The sequence below is a fragment of the Dermacentor silvarum genome, chromosome 2, assembly GCF_013339745.2.
Source record: "Dermacentor silvarum isolate Dsil-2018 chromosome 2, BIME_Dsil_1.4, whole genome shotgun sequence".
NCBI classification, from domain to species: Eukaryota; Metazoa; Arthropoda; class Arachnida; order Ixodida; family Ixodidae; genus Dermacentor; species Dermacentor silvarum.
Window position 1 is genome coordinate 154,834,965 of NC_051155.1, and position 18,457 is coordinate 154,853,421.

General features: G+C 46.8%; 1 protein-coding gene across 1 annotated transcript in view; it reads left to right on the forward strand.

Annotated features, from left to right (window-relative positions):
• LOC119441941 (E3 ubiquitin-protein ligase HECW2-like) overlaps positions 1–18,457 on the forward strand; it is a 91,646-nt gene that overhangs the window by 504 nt on the left and 72,685 nt on the right. The window contains exons 2-5 of the mRNA XM_049661758.1: positions 13,475–13,834; positions 15,583–15,693; positions 16,616–16,722; positions 18,025–18,103. Of these exons, the coding sequence (XP_049517715.1) occupies positions 13,549–13,834; positions 15,583–15,693; positions 16,616–16,722; positions 18,025–18,103 (583 nt within the window). The 5' untranslated portion in view covers positions 13,475–13,548. The remainder of the gene's footprint in view (positions 1–13,474; positions 13,835–15,582; positions 15,694–16,615; positions 16,723–18,024; positions 18,104–18,457) is intronic.

Here is an 18,457-nt window from a genome sequence, read left to right on the forward strand (position 1 = left end):
GATTTAAGTATTGTATTCATCTCGCTTCTGATGGCTTCCCTTAATACTTCAACGTCGATAATGTGTGCTTTTCCATGTGAGTTGTCATCTACACATGTTCATTAGTTCCATCGGACATGGCAAGCGCGAATGTTTGATAGCGGCGGAAATAACTGGCGATCAGAGCTCTTGGCGAATGAATAATGTTGCTTTCCGTTTGTTTTTCATGTTAGCTGACTTTTTAATTGCGGCTTAATGAAAAATGCTGCGTGGTACACTTCTCTTCCGAGAAAACAAAAGTTTCTACATTAGCTGACTCCATGTTGTGCTCTTTACTATTTTTCTGCCTGTAATCACACAGTGTAAACTTATTCACGATGATTAGGTGATAAGGAAGCGTTAGATGCTTTATGCACTACAATTCGACCCTAACGATCGCGTTGCGAAAGCAGGGGCGAAGTTAGGTTAGTCATCCGGGCTCCGGCTTTCCAAGATCTGTGTCACGACCGGGCCAGCCCGTATTGGTATCGGATACAAATGGTCTTGCGTAACTGCTGCTCTGTAGACGCCTAGTTCATGCAGAGCAACAATGCGTTAGCTGCGGCGGTTGTTTGTAGTTGAAGCAATCCTGGTGCTGTATGCCCATTTGGCTACATACAGCTGCAAATAGTTTTTTCACAACTTCAATCGCGCGTGCTTTCGTGCTCGTCATCGACTTCTCTCTCTCCCGCCTCCTTTTTTTTTATTATTAGCATTTCGGGTATTTAAGCTGATGAAGTTAAAAAACAAAATCACCCGCTGCGGTATTTATTGGCGATGACCAGAGTCCTTTGACACTTTGCTGTGACGTCGCGCTGCTGAGCTCAGGCTCGATTCCCGTCGCGGCGGTCGTATTTCGATGGGTGCGAAAGGCAAAAAATACTCGCGTACTTAGATTCAGCCTTTGGGTACACGTTAAAGAGCCCTAGATGGTCAAAATTAATCGGGAGCCCCCCACTAGGACGTGCCTCATAATCATACCGTGTTTATGACACGTAAAACCCCCCAGAATTTAATTAAGTTTCGTCAAAATGTCGACGGTCGCGCGTTATTGTCCGGATCGTTGAATTCCCATTATAATTCGCGTTTCGTCAGCGACCTCGCCAGAGTACCGGATGCGAACATGGGGTGCCAGTGCAGAGGTTTCGAGAGTCGAATTGTGTTGGCTTCCGGTGTCGCCGGTTTCCTTTCGCTCTGGCATTCAGGCGCGCGCGCGTTTGAACCGGGTATCTTGTTGTAGCATCAAATTCGGACCCGCGCTCGCGGCCAATACATTGATGTCACCTGCCCTGGCAGCTGGCCACGTGTCGTCGACGCCGGATTGCTCAACCAGCGCTGGACTGTTTGAGCGCAATGCACGTTCGATCCCGCAGTCCCGTCGCATAGCAAATGCCACGTTCACGAGTATCGGCGTTCGCAAAGCTTCGTGGGCGCAGTCAAATCGACGACGGTGTGTTGCCGAAATTGCCACCGGTCCCCCCTCCGCGTCGTAAAGCTTTTGTGACAGCCGCTCGACCTTGACGGCCGCTTTTATATTCTGTTTACGGTCTTCGCTCTTCGTCTAGAGGGCCTTTCTCTTTGCACACCGTTTCTTCCGCGTGTTTGCGCGGTCACGGCCGTCGTAGTTCTCCCCGTGTTTACACGTCGCCTGTACGCTCCCTGTATGACGTGAAAGGAAGAGCTCTCTTGTCTTGTGTTTGTCGCACGATCGGTCGCGTTGTGCCGGAGCTGCCGCTTCCTCCGGTTTCCTTTTTGCTTTGTGTCATTTGGAGCCCTCTTGCTTAACTCGCGCTAAGGGTGCTGCCGCACAATCGGCGCCCCGTCGTCTTAAGTTACGCCTTTTCAACGAAGGGAGGGAGGGGGAGGGTGCACTGCTTCGCATGTGTAAGACGATCCGTTCGGCCTGAGCCCCGGGAGCGCACAGCAGTCTTTCATTTTACTTCCTGTGTCGTCTCCCCTTTCTCTTCGAGAGACAAGACCCCTGAAGGTCGCAGTGCTTGGCAGTGCTTGAACGATGGGTCTCTGTCTGCAGTCGTTGCTGTGATCCCTTGCAACTCAGCACATGCTTCCTCTTGGCCTTGCGCGGAAACACGTAGAAGAGGACGGGGTCCGATATACGTCGCAATGCGAGATGGGCGCGTGCTTTGTGTCTACCTACCGGTTGATCGTTCGCTCTCAAATAAGCTTCACCGTGCGCACTACGACGTGCCCTGGGATCGGTTTGTTGATCTGGCTTCATGTAGGTTGAACTACCCTGGGGCGGTTTTCCAGTGTGTTGTCGGCGCACCGTAATCTACGACTGTGATGAACAGCTCGCGTAGTTGGTAAGTTCGATTCCACAGTGCTGATGCCTAGCTGAAGACGAATAACTTTTGTATAATTATGTGCGCCTTATTGTCGTGCTGTTACTGACATCTGTAACGAGCTGAGCAGCTTTGGCAATTCCTGTGACATTTAACAAATACTGCCTATACAGAGAACATTATCTAAGGCATGCTAAAACACAACTGTTGAGAGCGCATTTGGTTTCGGTGTAACCCGCCGCGGTGGCTTAGCGGCTATGGTGTTGCGCTGCTAAGCACGAGGTAGCGGGATCAAATCCCGGCCGCGGCGGTCGCATTTCGATGAGGGCGAATTGCAAAAAGACACGCGTTTGTATCATGCATTGGGTGCACGTTTAAAGAGATCGAGGTGGTCAAAGTTAATCCGGAGTCCGCCACTGCGGCGTGGTTTTGGCACGTAAAATAAATAAGAATTTATTTATTTATTTTTCAGTGTACGGCCGCTGCCGTCTTCTTGTACTGTTTTCACCGCCAAGTAGCCCTACGTTATCTTCATAACATACGCTCAAGCTTGATCTGTTAGTCCAGTTTGGCGCAGCAACCCGTAATCAAGTAGAAGGGTTTGCGGGAATAAACGCCTTTTTTTTTTTTCTTTGCATTGAAGTTAACATCATTTGTTCGGAGCAACGAATTTAATCCCATGCTTTTACTTCCTCCGTATTATCAGCCACAACGTGATGCACTTCGAATGGATGGTTTCTGTACCATGACCTGATGCACAGTACCTCATGAGGTCTAATCCTCCCATTCACCCCCATTGCAAAAAAAAAAAAAAAAAAAAAAAAAAACGAGTGAAAAGCGCCCTTAAATATATCCTCGATTCCTTTTGGTGGCATGTTGTTGCGCTCTTATACATGTGATTCTGCAAAGTCCTTCGGAGCCCGAGTCGTGTAGCTTCCGAGATATTGCTGCTAACAGAGCAGGCACGTGACGCCTCAACGTTATCGTACTTTCGCTCTAAAGCGGCAACCGCATGAAGCGTATTTCTGGCGCTGTAATTCCAGCCGGAACGTGCAGCGAAATTTCCACTGGTACGCATTTTGGCCGTGATACGTATCGCGCAGAGTTAAGGCCAAACGCCGGGCGATGCCACGCTGCAAATGGGCTTAAAATGTGTGCTCCATGTGGTCGCGACTCGGTTGTAGTTTCGCTTTGTAGCACAGACGGGGTGCCCCGACTTGTGGAAGACGTCGCCGATCGTTCCTAGGGTGCGGTTGTCTGCGACGCCCATACCGTCGCGTTCTACTACATTCGTTTCTGGTGGAATCTTCGACGTGGTGCATTTCAAGTACGACCCACGGGAGTTTCGACGCTTGCGAAAGCCGCGGCGCGGAGACGCTTGCTGCAGAGTGAGACGTCGTGCGTGTAATTTAGTGATGTTTGGAAGAAGTCACGCGCTGCATGAGCTCACAGACACGTTGCCTCTTTGGGGTGCGTTGAGCCACATTTTTCGTTGCACGGTACGACTTCCTCTGCGACAGTGCAGGACTATACCCATGCCTGAAGCTAAAGCGTTCCTATTGACAGTGCTGATGATCTACGCCCGGTGATCTCTCGTAGTAAACAATTTGAATCGAGCTAAATGTTCACAACAGGGTTGCGTACCTACAAAAAAAAAAAAGAAGGTAATCGCGCAAGAAGGCCCCTCAGCAAACAAGATGACATGATTGTTAACAACAGCGGTAGATTAAACGGCCCCTAGCGGTTTCGTAAATTGGCGCCGTCGCATTCAGAAGTAAACGCAACGACTGAAGACTCGACAGCTTACTTTTGATGGCAGCCGAGCTAAAAATTGCAAAATAAAGGGGGAAAAGAAAGGTTGCGGGGGGAGGGTCGGGGGGGGGAGAAGCCGCCTAGCATCCAGAAGTTGGACACACCCAGCATATATAGATGCATCGAGAGGTGCGTTTTTGCCGTGTAGAGCAGCCACCACCAACATTGCTGGTGTGTCCACTGTAACGAGTCTGTCGGGTTAGGCCGTCATCCATGTTGAGTTATTTGTTACCATTGAAACTGGTATACACAGACGTAACCGGGGCCAGTGCTTACGTTTCACAGCGGTTGTGGCGCTTTGCTCCATAGCATGACATGATGTCGGGGGTTGAATTCTTGGCCTCGTTCTGGTGAGGGCGGAAAGCGACAACTTTGCCGACAGGCTTATACATAGGTGCATTTTAAAGAACACCAAATAGTCTGAATGGTTCCGGAGCCTGCCCCCGCCGCGGCCAAGGAGAATTAAATAGCATTCTACGCCTATTATGCATCATAATAAGCTTCTGTTAAATTTTCATCGCAAAGGCTGGCCTGTGATAAAGTACATGCGCAAAGAAGCCGGCATTTTGGCACCGCATGTCGTATCAATACAGGACAAAAATGAATCGCAGTTTTTTGCAAACTTTTATTTAACTTTATTGATAAGGAAAATTGGTTCTTGGCATGCATCCCCACTTAAGTGGACCACATGTTTGTTGTGTAAGTCGGGTTGCATGTATAGTGTGTGGATAAGGTGGAACGCTATTGGGGATGAATACGTAAGCCGAGGCCTGTGTATACGCTTGCCTTCTTCACAAATACCGCCATAGAGACCTCCATCGGTAAATTTATATTTTTCTTCAATTTGCGACGTACGGGATATCATTCCGACCGTGGTTAGTGTTGGAACCTGCCATCCCAACCAGACAGCTTTACTTCCAAAATCTTGATTTGCGATTTAACAAAAGACTTGCATCTTGCTCAAGTTTGGACACGGATTGCGTTATGCTTAGTCCAACAAAATGGAAAGCGATACATGATGATGGATGGCGGAGATTCCTTTATACTTCTTTGGTTTTTGTCCTCGTCTTCCGATCATTGCGGTCTCACTCGTGTTGACATCAGCGGATGCCGCTGTTGCCGAGCCCGAGCGGGGACATTCCCCCCGTATCATCCTGGAAGAACGCCACTACATGAGAGGCAGATGGTGTCCGAGTCTATATGAAACTTCCTGTGATAAGCGCCCTTGTCTCAAGAAGGCTCTGTGGTCCCTGTAGATAGTACACTGTCACTGCTGTTGTGAAACTGCGGTGGAAAATGGAAGACGCCGACAGAGAGCGCGCGTGCATGCACATTGGCTCAGAGTAAAATTGATTTTGAAGAACGACTGAGGAAAATGGAAGAAAGTAGATGGGGTGCAAGAGTGTTCAGGTATTTGTACAGGCAAAACATTGACTCACAGTAGAGGAAAAGAACTAGGAAGCTTACCAGCAAATGTGTGACCGTACGGCCAGCAACACGGCAACAAAGGACGTCAAACGCAAAGTGAGAGAGGCTGAGACAAGGTTATGGGTGACGGCAATGGAAAAGAAACCTGCTATGACTAACTACTTCAAAGGAAAAAGGAAATCAGGAAAGAAACAATTTATGAAAGCTCAAAGGGAAGCTCCTTACTTTTCGAAGCGAGATCAGGATGCCTTAGAACGCGTAGTTATAAAGCGAAGTACACCAAGGACGAAGCCGCATGTCCTTGCGGTGGTAAAGCTAGAGAAACGGTGGAACATGTTTTATTGGAATGTGAAGAAATCTACCCTGCTGCAAGTCTAGGCTCCTCTGACCTCCTTGAAGTCCCTGGGTTCAGGGATGGCACGGGCAAAGTAAACATGCCAGCTGTAGAAATTAGTAAGAGGTGTTTGGAGGTTTGGTGGCAGAAAAGTAGGGAGACCACAAACAACGGAGACGTACAGAAACAGAGTTCCTAGTAATGGTTTAGAAAGGTTGATGCCTGGAATTCTTTGTATTTGTGTCTTTCTCAAAAATAAAGGTAGGACATTAGGCAAAATAATAACAAGAGCTTGGTGGCGCAACCCACCACCCCGTTTCAAAGGGGACGCTCATAGCATCCATCCATCCATCCATGTCTCGTTGGCGACCGAGGAGGCAATCTTGGACTGTGGCGGCGAAAAAAAAAAAAAAGTCCGATAGGCACGCGTTTTTACTCATCAGTAATGATAAACACGTGCACTCACTCAGAATTCGCGGGCTGTCGCTAGCGTTCCCGTGCACGCCCCACTCGCGCTCATGAGCTCGTAAAGTTGTTTGCGCTGACGCTAATGAGCTAATGCGCCCCACCTTTGTTTGATCTCTGAACCGCACGGTCATGTTTATATTCCATAGTGCAGATTGAGAGGAAGTTTGGGCAGTTCCTGCAATGTTTAGAGCATGCAATCCGTGGTCTGTTCGAGCAATAATAGAACGCGTGTCAGTGGAAGGGAAACACAGTCAAAAGTATAGACAGCTGGGTAAGTTGAATTAACAATCATGCTGTCCGTAGCTTTATTCTGTTCGAAATTGACCAGGTGGCCCCTATATAACCAGTTCCTGCCAACCTATATATTTTCTGACGTTTCGTTTCAATAAATTAGATGCGAGTCTGCGCTCATCCTTCTCAATCTTCTTGCGCTCGTGCCGTCTTTAACTCTTTCTCTACCATGGCGAAAATAGGTGTTTTTTGTATGTTACGGTGGATTTTTTTTTTCTGAAGGAACTACTGCACTCAATATTTAATGTAATACATAAACAGAAAGCAAAGTGAATGCATTTTTCACGCATAAAAGTTTTATTAACGAGATGTATGTCATAAAAAGTATATAAATTGTTAAAATTAAGATTATCATAAGAAGCCAACAATGACACCAAGGACAACATAGGGGAAATTACTTGTACTTACTAATTGAATTAAATAAATCATAAATTAATGGAAATGAAAATGGATGAAAAAACAACTGTCCGCGGGTGGGGAACGATCCCACGTCTTCGCAGTATTACGCGTACGATGCTCTTACCATTGAGCTACCAGCGGCGCCGTTTTCCCATCCACTTTCTGGGGTATTTATGTATTTACAACTAGAACTAACGCTGGGAGTGTTAGCCAGCGCCACCACTCATAAACCTAGGCGGCGGATGATCCTTTCTGCCGCAGGCGTCACGAGCACGTGAGCACGTGATCACCCAAAACGAGGGTTTCGATGGGAATTCAGGGCGCAGGCTCCTTTCCCAAGCGTATCACTCCTGAAGGAAGCCGAACGCCAGGCCGGGGTACGTTTCTGCCCATTTGAACCAGTGGGTGCCCGGCGGCGGTGGGAATCGAACCCACAACCGCCCGCAGCCGAGGCGGGCGCTCGTGACTATTTTCATTTCCATTAATTTATCATTTCTTAATTCAATTAGTAAGTACAAGTAATTTCCCATATGTTGTCCTTGGTGTCATTGTTTGTTGGCTTCTTATGATTAATAAAAATCGGGCCCCTCGGTTCCCTTTCTTCTCGTAAAATCAAGATTGTGCGATAAAATTGAACAAAGTTTGTAAAGACGCTTGCATCTACAAAGAAAAAAAATGTTACGAAAATTATGAGATATACAAAATGTATTGCCGTCTATTAGGCACTATCTCCGAAAAAAAAATCACAAATTTTTATTTACCAGGTATCTCGCTACAAAAATTTAACTGCAAACACTACAGTTGGGTGTGCCGGGCTGCGACCGCCGATGTTCCGGGCTGGTTTGCGTCGTCGTCGCTTTCAGACTTAAAGTCCTACGAAAAGTCAGCGTCCTCTGACTCGCTGCTATTCGATGTATCGATAAGATCAGCCGCAGAGGCAGCGGAATCGCGATATTTGCGATCTCCCGAAGCGCGCGCGCCGTTTCCGGAGCCGGAGATTTTTGCGTTCTGCTTTGACGATCGCGAAACTTCTTCTTTCTGGGGTTTTACGTGCCAAAACCAGTTCTGATTCAATTGTGAGGCACGCCGTAGTGGAGGGCTCCGGATTAATTTTGACCACCTGGGGTACTTTAACGTGCACTACAACGCAAGCACACGAGCGTTTTCGCACTTCGCCTCCATCGAAATGCGGCCGCTGGGGCCGGGATTCGATCCCGCGACCTCGTGCTCAGCAGCGCAACGCCTTAGCTGACTGAGCCACCCCGCGGCGGGTTCGCGAAACTTCGGAGCGCGTTTAAAAATCACCGCTTGGCGGGAAAAAAAGCGAACTGCTTAGAAAACAAAAATATAGTTTAACCTCTTTCACGTCTGATAGCGCAATGTGTCAGTGAGCGGCGCGGAAGGTCTCGAAAGCGGCGTTTCAAACCATCGATAGAGGGCTAACCATGCCCAATCGGCGCGTTACGGAAAGAGTTAACTGCGCAGTTTTCAAGAATTGAACACAGTCGATGGCGGCGTAGAAATTAGAGCTATGAGATTAGGAAGCTTACAGGCGTAGAATGGGTTCTACTGACCCCAAGACGCGGATAATTTGATATACCCCTTGGTTAGGCCTTTATCGTGCCAGTGGACATACATTGTATGACAACGATGATGGTTGCACAATACAGACCGACGTTACGACGATCAATGGACACGCCTTCGCCCGCTAGCGTGACGCTTGCAGTTGGATCGCGAACGGAGAACCCGATCATTTCCAAAAGGCACTCTCTCGTGGAATTTCATCGCGTGCCATCCGTGAGCGATGAAAACGTGCGCTCCCACGGGCTTGGCTTGGCAAAGGGGACCTTGTTCACAGCCGGAAGGCGATCATTGGCATCCGCGACGGCGGAAGCGCGGTTCACTTGAAACGGGTCGCCGCCGCAGCCGCACTCATTCCATCCCACCACGACACGCTTGTGGCCCACATTTTGCATTCGTATCCTGTGCGGGACCTTCTCGTCACCCCGTGCTCGCAGAACGGCGGATTTTGCATCGAAAGAGATTCCCCCGCTACCGGTATTTCGCGGCACGCCTTTGCCTTCTCGCCCCCCCCCCCCCCCCCCCCCTCGAACGGGACGCGTGCAGCCGTCTACCGGGGAGGGGGGGGGGGGGGGGGGGGGGGTTAGTTGGGTGCTCTAGAGCGAAATTTGCCCGACTCTGGCTGGCTGGCATCCCCAACCGGCGGAACTCACGCTTGTGACATCGGCTCTGTCGTATTCCCGTGTCGCGCCGGATTGTATAAATAGTTTTGCATTGTAAATGTATTTTAGCATCACATCTCATTGCCCCTTCCTAATCACTTTCTCATCATCTGAACCTTGTACGGTATCCCACATATCCTGTTGTGTTGTCCTATGTTTAGGTATTCAAGGCCTAATACTTGACAGAGTGCGACCATCTTAACGTTTTTGTGGATTTTATTTTCTCTATCTCCCTATATCTTCAGTGCTGATTACTAGCTCCTCCCACTCCAAAAAGAAACGGTGGCCCAGCAGCTTTGCTGATGTGCGCTCAGCCCTCGTTCCTGTTTCTGTAAGGTCATACTTTAATTCAAATTGATGTTTTTTAATGGGATAGGCTGTCAGAGCAATGTAGAGGCCGAGTTGCGAACACTGCTTCTACATTATTAAAAACCGCGCGTGATCTCAATCCAGCTGTCTATTGTAGACAGGCAAGAACAGTTATCTTTCTCCGTAATGGATTCGGGGCAGCCACTTTGTTATGGCGAATTTCTCCGTTACTATATGTACGACGCTAGGGTTTTGCGTGATAACTTGCGCTGTCTGCATGGCTTCGGGGACTGCAACACGCAGCTCGCCTTGAACAAATGCAGTGACGCTACATTATTGCGGGGTAGCCCAACTGCTGTATGTAGTGCGTGGCCGGAGCTTCGTTATATCGTTTGGGAAACGCGGGAAGCTGCCAAGTGCACACAGCGCGCATTAGCTTGTGCGACCTTATTGATGCTGCTAATGCTGGCAACCTTGCCGCATCCTGCGGCAAATCACCTGACTCCTATTGTTTACTTCGGTAGCACTGCCTCCCTTTTGGACATCGCGTTCTACGTCTTGGACATTGGCAAGAGTTCTCTGGTTTCCTTTTTTGCTTAATAAACGTTTGAAACGACAATTATATATATATATATATATATATATATATATATATATAATTGGCACGTGATTTATTGACGTGTATACGGCGAGGAACGTCAGGCGAGCGTCAAGAAGCGGCGGGCGACAAGCAGCAAAATCCAGGCAAGCGCAAGCTCGGGGGCGTGTGGCTACCACCAACACTGTGGCTTGCTTTCCTGACTGCTTCGTCGTCGTCTTCTTGATTACAATATAAATTATGGGGTTTTACGGGCCAGAACCACGATCTGATCATGAGGCACTCCGTAGTAATAATTTGGACCACCTCTGGAATAATTTGGACCACCTGTTTAGCGTGCACCTAAATCTAAGTACACGGGTGTTTTCGCATTTCGCCCCCATCGAAATGCGGCCGCCGTGGCCGGGATTCGATTCGCAACCTCGTGCTTAGCCCAACACCATAGCAACCTCGGTGGGTATCTACGTACGCTACGTAGCCGACCGCAGCTACCAACAGCAGCCACGTATGGGAATCCGCTTTATTAAGAAATAAAGCGTCCACAAGAGAGTGAGGAGCAGGCTTCTCTTTAAAAGAGAACGTTTGAGAGAACGGTGACTTCGCGCTCCAGCGACTTGCTGGAAGCGTACCTATACAGAGCGAGTCATGCGAATCTTGCTCAATGTGTCACAGTTTCACTGGTGATTTCGAACATTCAGACAACCAAATTTTTTTCGTCGTCCACAAAGTTCTCATGTCACCAGAAGTGAGTGTTCTAGCTTCAACTTATAGTTTTTATTTAATACCTAATCGAGAAAAATTGCCCGCCAATCCACCCTGTGAAGGTGGTTGGAAAGCGAAGCTTTTTACGCCACCCTCACGGTGACTGCGGCGCACTTGATATTTCACACACTACAACGTAACTTTAACCACGGCCTTTATTATTATTTACTTCACAACAATGTTCACTACTGCTTTATGATCGGTGTGATATACACTACTAGACTACCCCATAGTGGGGTAGTCTAGAAAATGAACCGAAGCAGTTACTAGGCTGGAAGGGTTTTGAATGACGTCAACCCTCTTTCAAGCATCTGCATAAGCTTTGCAACAGCTGCAATCTAATCTTACGGACCGCGCCGAGCCTGTTTCCGTTGTTTACCCGCAGCCCTTATCATCCATCATGTTGGCTCATCACTTTGAAGCTTGTTTTTGTGGTTTTTCTTGCGAAAACGAGTGCTTAGTTGTACGCTGAATGCCTGAATTCAAGTAAGCTATACTGCTATACCTGCAATTGTTAGCGGTTCGTCGGGATCGTTTTTTGCTTACAACGACGGACGCGACAACACTACCCTTGGCTGGTAGAGGTACAAAGCTTCGCTTTAATATAATTTGGAAGGGCGATATTGGATGCCGGGGGGCTCTGGGTTCTGTAGCTATAGCCTTTCCGATACTAATGCCTTTTCGCGCTTGGTCAGTGGTCAGAGTGAGGGTCCGCTCACGTTATCAACGGGATCAGCCGGCCGTGAGCCGTGAATGATGACTAGTAGAGAATAAAGCATAACGCATCGCTACAAAATACCGGCCCTGCACGCACTCTTGTTGAATCGAATAAGATTTGAAAGAAAGCACGAGGTCGCGGGATCGAATCCCGGCCACGGCGGCCGCATTCCGATGGGGGCGAAATGCGAAAACACCCGTGTACTTAGATTTAGGTGCACGTTAAAGAACCCCAGGTGGTCGAAATTTTCCGGAGTCCCCCACTACGGTGTGCCTCATAATCAGATCTGGGTTTTGGCACGCCAAACCCCATAATTTCATTTTTTTTTTTAAGATTTGAAAGAATACTTTGGCAGTGTACACTGCATGGTTTGTCAAGGAGACGCGCCAAATCGACGGAAGATTTTGTTGTGCTGACGTCGACTCGTACTCGATTTTCGTAAAATATGTCGCTGTCTGCATCGTCTGCATTCCCCCCCCCCCCCCCCCCCTCCGCATTGTTGAGTTCTATACGATGCTAAAGCGAAAGCTGCGGACGACTTCGCAGTTTCTAACTTCGGCGTGTTTCGAAAGAAATTGCAGAATGGTGGGGATACGACGGCATTGATCATTGCCGAAATGCGCAGTTTATACAACAATCGTCATCTGCCCTGCTTGCGATTCCTATCTCGAAAACTCTGCGCTCGCTACTTTCCCTGTCTGTAATGCAATGTCACGTGGATAACACGCATGCCGTTCGTGACCTGGAAGTACCGGGCGCGCAGCGTTAAAGAAAGGAAATGCGGGCAAGATAGGTGACGATTGTCGTTGTGGCCGGTACAAGATAAGCCATAAGAGTGAACTCTGCGTTGTGCATTATTGCTGCTCCCCTCTCAGTATGGTTAGCTCACAGATAAGTGTCGCACCGAGTGCTTATACTACACTGTTATAGAAGTTTGCACCCTTTGGGGCTTATCTTGTCCCACAACGATAATCGTCGCCTATCTTGCCCGCATTTCCTTTCTTTAGCGCTGCGAGCCCAGTAGTAGTAAAGCCCCTATATATTAAGTACTAGAGTGTACTAGAATAAGGTCGTATTCTAGTACACTCTACCCAGTGCTTACAGGTCACGAACGGTATGCGCGTTATCAGCTTTACATAGCATTCTCGACAGGGAAAGTAACAGGCGCTTAGTTTTCGAGAAAGGAAACGCAAGTAAGACGGATGACGATTATTGTAGCGGGACAAGATAAGCCCCAAAGGGTGCAAACTTTTTTAACAGTGTACGAAAAAAAGAAAGGGAGTGCTAGCAACTACACTCTAAAAACAGTTGCACCCTTTGGGGCGTGTTTTTGCCACAGAACAATAATCGTCATCTGACTTGCGTGGCTTTCCTTTCTTTAACGCTGTGCGCCCGGCACTTCTCGGTCACGAACGACAAGCGCGTTATCAGCGTGACACAGCGTTCTCGACAGGAAAGTAGCAAGTGCAGAGTTTTCAAAATAGGAAACGCAAGCAAGACAGATGACGATTATTGTTGTGTGGCGAAAATGCACCCCAAAGGGTGCAACTGTTTTTAGAGTGTACTTCACGCAGGAGTGATTTTCTTTTCTTTCCTTTTTTTTTTCTTTTTTTTTTTTTGCTTAACCATATTCATGCAGTTCGCTGTTCAACATTTTTTTTTTTTTTTATGTGCGGAAAATACTCCTAAAGGTAAATGCATGTAAAGTGGCCTTTCTTGAACAAATAATAGAAGCTTTCCATAACCTCGGCAACCTTGTATATATGTGAGCCGTGTTTGTCGTTGCTGCAGCCCCTGTGGTGGTGGTGGTCGCCGCCGCCGCCGCCCATGCGGGTGACCACCGTGGGCGGCGGGGCCCCCGTGGCATGATCGCCAGCCCGCCCGTGCACGGGCTGCGGCTGGTCGGCGGCGGCGGCGCGCAGCAGCCGCCCGTGCCTCGGCGGCGCAGCTCGTCGCCGCCACCGCCGCCGGCTCCCGCCGAGGCCGCGCCCGGGGTGCCGCCGCGCCGGCTGCCCGCGCTCCAGGGACGCTCCAGCCTGAGCGTGTCGCGCACCCGATACGTGCTGGCGCCCAGCGAGCCCCCGCTGCTGGTCAGCTGGGATATCCGCGAGGAGGTGTCCCCCGACGACTGGATCGGACTCTACCGAACCGGTACGACGACAGCCGAGCACGGTTTTTACCCCCTTTTTCTTTCTTTCTTTTCTAGAATCGATGCAGGGGGGTCAGATCGTTTTTTAAACACGCACGCACGCACGCACGCACGCACACACACACACACACACACACACACACACACACACACACACACACACACACACACACACACACACACACACACACACACACACACACACACACACACACACACACACACACACACACACACACACACACACACAACATATATATATATATATATATATATATATATATATATATAGAGAGAGAGAGAGAGAGATGTAGGTAAAGGCTGATGGCAAATTAGTTGTGCAGAAATCAGCAAGGTGCAGGAAGTTTTATGAAAGGGTGAATTAAGCTATTTCTATCTCCTGATTGGTTGAGATGACCGTCCTAGAAAGGCATTAATCCCGGATTCGTTCCAGAGCGAGGGTGTATTTTCCTTCAGCTGCAAAGCTTTCTTTATGAGAAACCCGCACAGGGTGCCTTTACAGCTTCCTCCTATTGCCAGGTAGATGCCAATTTTCCCTTTCAAATTGATGCTAATGTTAGGTACAAAAGAGGGTCCCATAGTAATTGACTGTAGGAAGACCTCCTCTGCTGTTAACCCTTTAAATTGGCAAGAAAGACTTGGCCGAGAATCTTTTTTCTCGCTTTATTTCTTTTTTAGGATGCAGAAATACATAAAAAATTAAATATAAAATAATTTCTTCAAAATCTGGGAGAGGCACTGTGGGTCAACAGTATTAAAGTGGAAAGGTGGGCGAGTTGGCCAGAATTCATAATAGTAACAGCGCAAAAAAATACGGATGGGGTGAAAGGACAAGTTCTTTCATCGCTTCCTTCGTTTTCTCACGCTGTTGCCATTATGAATGTCAACAATATTGTTGATCTACCAGTTAAAGGCAACTATATAGTCCAGGGCTGGTGTTTTATACTTGCTTATGAATGCCAGCAGTGGAGTGTTTCTTAGAATTATGTCATTGATAAAAAGGAACAAAGAAGCTGTTTTCACTCTTCAACTACAAAAACTCATTGCATTTTGAACATTTGAATCTTAGCCACACCTCTGTAGCATAGACCACAGCAGCCTCTCAATTGAATACTGTGAGGAAAACTGTGGGAGTACTTTTCTGCAGTAACTACGTAACCTGTGACGGCCTGTTCAGGCATAGGCATTTTGACAATGTTGACTTGGTTGCTTGTTCTTCATTTTGCCAAAGTGGTGTATTTTTTCCCACTTTGGAAAAAAATACACCACCAAGTATACCAGAAGTACACCAAATTTTCCCACTCTGTGCCTTATCGGCAGTAACAGGAATAAGTGCAAAAACTGCAGCTCTTCGGTGTCATGGAAGAAATGTGACATTGCTTAGCCTACAGGAACGTTTGACACAGTAGGGTCGATTCTCCAACAAAATCGGCTCAAGGGCGCTTTTGTTGCATGCTGACTGCTTGGATCTCATAGAATCTATATTTTGATAAGCTGTACTATTGAATGACGCTCTGAGTAGCCTAAGAACAGTGTAAGGAGGGCAGCGCCTCACGGCCCTCGCAATATAGGCTACTGCACAACATTTTGTTTATGGCTAAGTAAGGACAACATTGTCGGAGTTGCTGCAAGGGTAAAAAAGGGATGCTTTCTTGCAGTGTTTGTCACCGATATGATTATTTTGTATTTCTTTTTCTCTCTTTTTCATTTCGCTTTCTCACACCTTTAGATGAAACAGATCCACTTCGTTTTCTGGAGCACAAAAACAAGCGGTGCCCGAGTAACACTGCAAAAGGCCAGGTCCTGTGGAACATAGACTGCAAAGATGCATTTGTTGAAGGTGGGACATTTACTAAATTCAATCGAGACTTATACTCAGGCGATTCTAGGTAGCTCGGAAATGCCAGAAGTTGTCTTAAATATAGTTTGGTTAGGCAGTGATTTATGCAAAACTGTAATATGCACACACTGTGGCTGCAGTAAATAAGAGTGCTTAAAAGGATTGATTTAGTTTTGGTCCAACTCAGATGCCTCAACTCGTATAAGTGTGAATACGCAGTAATTATCTCACTAGGCAACTGATGACTGGATTGGAATTCTAGTCGCTGTTGTTCATTCAGAAATTTGAATTTAAAAATATTGTGATAGCATGTTTACAACTATGAAACCCCACAACGAAAATGGATATCACTGTTGAGGATACTGCACCTGATGGCACATTTAGGGTTTATAAGATAAACATGGTAGATGTGTTAGTACCATCGTTATGCAAGTTTTGCAAAAGTCTGGTTCACAAGATATCTGTGATGTAATATCATGTAAAGTACATCATCGTAGTCGACTTTTAATGCAGAATTGTGTGTGCTGTTCATAGAATCGCTGTGCCAACTTTCGTTGTAGATTTAATAAGGAGTTGTAAATATGGCACACCAACTTTTTTATTGATTCTTACCGTTATTAATATTTAGCAATTTTCACTAAGATATTGAGGGACCAAACAAAAATCTACTGACTGATAAATAAAATGTCAGTTTTTCTTTTGATTGCAACAAATTACATTCAAATCGGATTGAGTGGTTAGAGAGAATTTCTGTGTTTCCCATGTTCTCTTCTATACCCAAAACAGCTGCCAACAGTATGTTGTTGGTCTTGTCCATGGCACACCCTCTTTTTCTGAAGCTTTGTCTAAGTGGCACACAATGCTCTGTGGGACCCGGTGGGATATGAAATATGCCCTCATGCTGGGGACGCGCTTGTTGCAGAGACAACCAATGTTTGCTTTCGCTACTACCATGGGACAAGTGGCACTCTCAGAGCCGTGAGCCCAGTGGTGACCATCTGCAGGTCGGCTGACACCACTGGAATTATGGTAATTATGACTGTATTCTCATGCATAAAACCGTGCCCTAGATAAAAACCTGCACTCAGTCACAGCCTTCGTAGTAGGGGAAAAAAGAGTTTGTGCGTATAATCCATGCACATACTAGTTGCATACAAGGCAATGTTTGAATCCTCAAGAAAGCAACCCAGTTTGATTGTCAGCACAGAGCAGTGCACTGGATACAACTTTGTGCTGAATATCCAGGCATCACAGCTAATCGCCGTTTCTGTTTGCCGTGTTGGGGCTTCATTGCAATGCAGAACACATGAGCGAATTTTGCACTCAGGTGCAACTTCATGGCAGTAAGCTCTGGATTGCTGTGAAGCGGCACTAGAAGGCAAAAGTCACATGTACAACGGCCACTTCCCCACTTTGTTTCTAAATTTCTTGGAATTTTTATGTAGGTTATACACTTGAAGAATCTCATGCCTATCACTTTTCTGTGTTGTGGCTATTTTAGGTGAATTTGGGTTGGGTAGAGATCTAATACTCTTGCACCTAGTCCTCTTTGTCCAGGAAATAGTTATTCCTTCTTTTATTTTTCTTGTTTAGCTGCTGTAAACAAGTTAGACTCAGCTAGTGATGCAAACAGATTCCCTTTTAAATTAGCTTACAAGCGCGTTTCCCTCTCTATCCTTCCCATTGCATTTTTTTCTTCTATGATTGTTTGTATGGCCATTTTTAATTCCTTGTTACTTGAGCACTGAAGACTACTAGTTAACTAAGCACAGTGACCTATTTTAGTGGTTTAAACATGGATATTTATTTGTGTCTTTAAAAGCAAGATAAACAGAATGGACCAAGTCACTTATTTGGTTTGTGGACCAAGCAAGACTTGCTTCGGTGGCATGAAATTGTGTTGTGATAGCAAATCTACCATGCCTTTATAGTACACTGATGTTGTTTTGTGCTTCTGAGTTGTATCACACGTCATTCGCATATTGATTGGCACCGTCGTGAGATTTGTGAAGCACTCACGGGAAATAAGGACTGTTGTTAAAGCACTATGGGCACATGCTGACTCGCATGTTTAAATTTCACACCCGTCTGTTGGGGGAATCCACCTTGGCCACTGCACTGCAGTGAGGGAATGATCATAATGACATACATTGTGACTTGGTTCTGCCAGAAAATAGTTTTGTGTATATCATCTCTGCTGTTAATGTTCTTGCCTTTATACTGTCTTGTTAAATACTTCAAAATAGTGGCTAGCTGGGCTTTTTCGTACAAACACCAGCCATCCCGTATTTGCACTGTTTGCTGAAGTATTTGTTAAATACCTTTTTCCAGAATGGCCATGGCTCTGATGTTTTGGTGGGCTACTCTTCGCAGCAGATACCAATGGAGATGGTCAAGTTTTATTTGACCAGTAAGTATTGTCACTGTTGGGTAATTTACACGACCGTGATGCCTGCTTATTTAAGCAGAATGGGTAGGGTGACCATATGATCTCCATAGCAAGAGTAATAGTAGCTGCAGCAGAACAATGTTGTAGAAATCACTGTCTTGGAAAAGGCTAACACTGACTGACTGCACAGTGATATCGACCTTTATTTGCTCTGTACTTTGAGTATCTTGAATGATACTGTCAGTCGTTTTAACAAGCATGAAGAGTGCTCATGCAAATCACCACCCTCTGTGCATGCGGGGCTCAGATGTAGAGCATATGCTATGAGTGGCAATGTGTGTGTGCTTGAGCTGAAGAGGACAAACTTGCATGATT